Source organism: Mytilus edulis, unplaced genomic scaffold, assembly GCF_963676685.1.
Source record: "Mytilus edulis unplaced genomic scaffold, xbMytEdul2.2 SCAFFOLD_854, whole genome shotgun sequence".
In the NCBI taxonomy this organism is placed as follows: domain Eukaryota; kingdom Metazoa; phylum Mollusca; class Bivalvia; order Mytilida; family Mytilidae; genus Mytilus; species Mytilus edulis.
This window is the reverse complement of record NW_027268572.1, coordinates 13,849-18,047: the sequence shown is the minus strand read 5'-3', so window position 1 is coordinate 18,047 and position 4,199 is coordinate 13,849. Positions and strand designations below refer to the sequence as shown.

The 4,199-nt window shown below is 30.9% G+C and overlaps 1 protein-coding gene across 1 annotated transcript; it reads right to left on the bottom strand.

Moving 5' to 3' along the window:
• Positions 1 to 605: 605 nt before the first annotated feature.
• Positions 606 to 3,862, bottom strand: LOC139507802 (paired box protein Pax-6-like; the record flags this gene model as incomplete). The annotated part of the gene is made up of 4 exons (XM_071295863.1): positions 3,800 to 3,862; positions 2,432 to 2,533; positions 1,612 to 1,844; positions 606 to 805 (listed from the first exon to the last, which is right to left on the bottom strand). Coding segments are annotated over exons 1-4 (598 nt in total), but the record flags the coding sequence as incomplete, so codon positions are not given.
• Between the last annotated feature and the right edge of the window lie 337 nt (positions 3,863 to 4,199).

The window sequence follows — 4,199 nt, the reverse complement described above, 5'->3', positions numbered from 1 at the left end:
CAACAGCTATAGTTCATCGTACAACCTTTAACAATGAGTAAAGCCCATACCGCATAGTCAGCTATAAAAGACCCTGAAATCACAAATGTAAAACAATTCAAACTAGAAAACTAACGACCTTATTAATGTTAAAAAATTAACGGAAAAAACAAATCTGTAAAAAAAAAAGATTTTTGCTAACCTCCAGTTTCATTTAATTTTCGATACGGTCCAGTGAATGAAGAACAATCAGTGGTCACTGTTCAATAACATTCCGTTACACTTGATCATATTTGCATTTTCAAATAAATGTCGATTGTTAAAACATACAGTAGCAGATTTGTTATGCTTAGATGGAAGGTTATATGCGTCAGTTTCTTACACAAGATGTAGAAATGAATAAAAAAAATACATACTAATGAATACAGCACTTTATATATGATATAATAGGATATGTACAAATTACGTAACTGGTACTACAAAATAGTACAATAATAAAACAGTTTATAATAAAGTCAACTGCTGATTGGTCACTTGCGTTTGTGGAAAGAATGGATAGTTAGAAAACATGCATGATCGGACAGGTGCTGGTTGAATAGAACTTGTAACGTACGGTGACCACAAACCAGGTGGAGTCACATGGCCGCGGTACTGTATATCGATTGGATAGTCTGGTCTAGTCGTTGCTGGGTTCACACTGCAGTCTTTCAAAATGTCATTTGCACAAGACGAATAGTCAAACGGTGGCGATGGTGTCGTATATCCAAAGTTATGCTCCCATGGTAAAGGTGTGAACAGTACGTCAGCATTAGGCTGGTAGTGTAAGCTAAAAAAAAAAAGTGCAATGTAGAAAAAAAGGCAAGCAGTTTAAATAAAACATAGTCTACATTAAAATAAAGATTATACCGTTCAATTCATGTATTACTGTTTCTATATTATGAGGAGGTTGAATGATAAGGAGACAAACATTTGTGATTTTTTTTCTGTTTTTTTTTAAAATGATGACTCTAACTTGGTCTCCGCTACCATTCGTTTTCTGTTTATTTCGTGTTTCATTTTTATTAAATTATTGTGTGGTGCATATGCGTTTGACCTCTGTTATTAACATTTCATTAACGAATCGTTTTCTTTGTTTTCCAAATGTCTGCAAGATATTGTTATCTTATCAGAAAAGCAATTTCCGTCGGTTTTACATAACGAACCAGTTACTTTATATTCCAAATATGTTTGCAAAATATTGTTATCTTATCTGAAAAGCAATTTCCTTCGGTTTTACGTACGGTATAATATAATTTGAGAATGGAAATTAAGAATGTATCAAAGGCACAACAACCCGACAAAAAGACAGAAAACAGCCAAAGTCCACCAATAGGTCTTCAACTAAGCGAGAAAAATCCAAAAACCGGAGGCGGGCTTCAGCTGGCCCCTAAACAAAATGTGTACTAGTTCAATGAAAATTGATGCTTTTATTGCACTGAGGTCAATTATTGCCTAAGCTGTATAAGCTGAAGATTTATCATGCACTGAGGTCAATTATTGCCTAAGCTGTATAAGCTGAAGATTTGTCATGTATTTCTTGCATTTCCAGCAGATGACTGCGTTCGTTGGGATTTTACTAAGAGCTAAACTTACTTTGAAACTGGTTTCTTATTGTCGACGGTGTTTTGGTGATTTGTTGTTGAAACTGTTAAAACATGTGATCTTCCTAAAATATCGGATGTTGGTTTCATTGGTCGTCTCGGTTCACTTGGGATTGTTAATACTGGCGGTCTGTTTTCTTGATCATACACTTGATTTCTCATCCATGTAACTTGTGAATCCTTGTATTGTCTTTTAAACTTAGATCTTCTGTTTTGAAACCAGATCTGAAAAAGAAATGACCTCTGTAACCGATTGTCTTCCTGATTGTTATGTTTTAGTGACAATTCACATTTTGTCAGACTCGAATTTTAACATGAGAAGCTTTTTAATCAATATAGTATATATCCTGTCATTTGGAGGTTAATCTTTTTAAACAAGAATGTTTTTAAGCCATCGGTTACAAAATAACAAGAATAAATCTTTCAAATAATCCCATTTTTTTAAATTATGTACGCATCATATAACATGTAAATTATATGCATTGCTAGCGATTGATTAAATGATTTTTGTTTACTTAAAGTCCAGCGGCAAATATTACATATTAAAAAGTGGGAGAAGTGGAATGACTGCTAATGACACATCTATCCATCGGAGTTGAAATAAAGTGGTAATAAATAATTAAAGGCCACTCAGTGTCGATACATATTCTGGCGCGAAAAAAATACAATGTATACAATAAGTCGATTTTACAAGGTGAAATGTTCCAAAGATTTTCACAATACCTAGTTTTTAGAATTGGAAAATCTATTTAATATTTCAGACCCGGAAATCATCTGATTTTAAAAAATCTAAAAATTAAAAGCATACTTACAGAAACCTTTTCATTTGAGATTTCTAACTTATCGGCTAATTCGTCTGTAGTGAGAGAATCTGGGTACTGATTAGAGATAAACACTCTCTCCAAGGCTTCAAGCTAGCAAAATAAAGAAATTCAGTGTTATTTTCATTTCCTACATTTATATTATGAAAGGAAAACAATAAGAACCATGTTTTAATCTTTAAATGAAAAAAAGCTATAATAAGTTGCCAAATATGGACATAAGGAATAACCTGTTTTTCATCCAGAATTTTAAAAATTGTATTTAGAAATCATTTGTTTAATTATAACGTCAAAACAAAGGCAACTGCTTAAAATTACAAGTAAATAATCTTATGTGAAAAGTTTGATTTCCGTAAATGCATATTTTGTTATTTTTAGATTGAGACTTAACAATACCTTAACATTCAATTACTGGTACCACAAATAAAAAGAAAATCACCCTTTGCAGAATTTTGAGAGAATCCCGACAGAGTTCAATGCAATACAATCTGAATAAATATCAAATATATATGAATATTTCTCGATCTTGGGACAAAAAATGTTGTGAAATAGCTCATAAACTTGGTATATATGATATCATTGATAGCCAATATTCCAACAGACATAAAATGTATGATATTAAAACAAAATTGTATGAAATTGAAAAACAAGAATGGGTTGAAAAATTGTATCAAGATCGAAATGAACCAAATGGTAACAAGTTACGTACTTATAGACTTTATAAAAATGTATTAGAAACCAGTTCATATCTCAAAAATGTAAATGATAGACAACATAGACGTATTTTATCTAATTTTAGAAATGGATCTCTACCTTTAGCTATAGAGACAGGTCGTTACACCAAGCCAAAAACTCTTCTTAATGACAGAAAATGTAAATATTGTACAGTTGATTGTGTAGAAGACGAAAAACATTTTTTAATGTATTGTGAATTTTATTCAGATCTGCGATATGATCTTTTTATGAAAGCAAGTGCAATTAACCCAAATTTTTACGATTTTAGTCATGATGACAAATTTATCTTTCTGATGTCACATGACTGTATACAACCCTTTTTAGCAAAATCTTTATATTTTATGTTTAACCGCAGAAAATATTGTGTATAACGGAATGTTTTTTTCTTTAAATGTGATGTAAAAGTTTTATTTATTCATTTGTAAATGAATGTTAGAATAAGTTTTAAAGCAAAAGTGTCTCATAAGTCAGTCATGGCTGGATACCGATATTTTAACTTCGATTTAAATTCTTATTTGTATTTTTATACTTATATTATTATGTATGATATTGTTCAGTATTGGTATGTGACACTATAATAAAATATTCTGTCTGTCTGTCTGTCTGTCTATATCAATCTCCTACCTGTTCCTTGGTATATTTAGTTCTTTGGCGCTTTGATTTGGCTGTCATTGTTCCACTACCCATGTCTGAAAATAATTAAGCAAGTTAAAAACAGAAAATATAACTTCAATTACACTGACAGCTTTCACTTGACGGCTATTCCTCAAAACGAGATATTAGACAATTGTCGCCTATATTTAAAGATTCTGTAAATGTTATAACTCAGTTAGTTATATATATGCTGAATATGACATTTGTTTAATACACTACATTTCAGTGGATATATTTTTTATTTTATTGCGAAATCTTCCTTTAAATTTTTTGTTACTAAACCTTTGTCTAGTTTTTTAAATCGGAAACATCTAAATTTCCCATTGCAAAATCTAAAGTTATCCACTATAAAGATATAAAGGCTTCATTA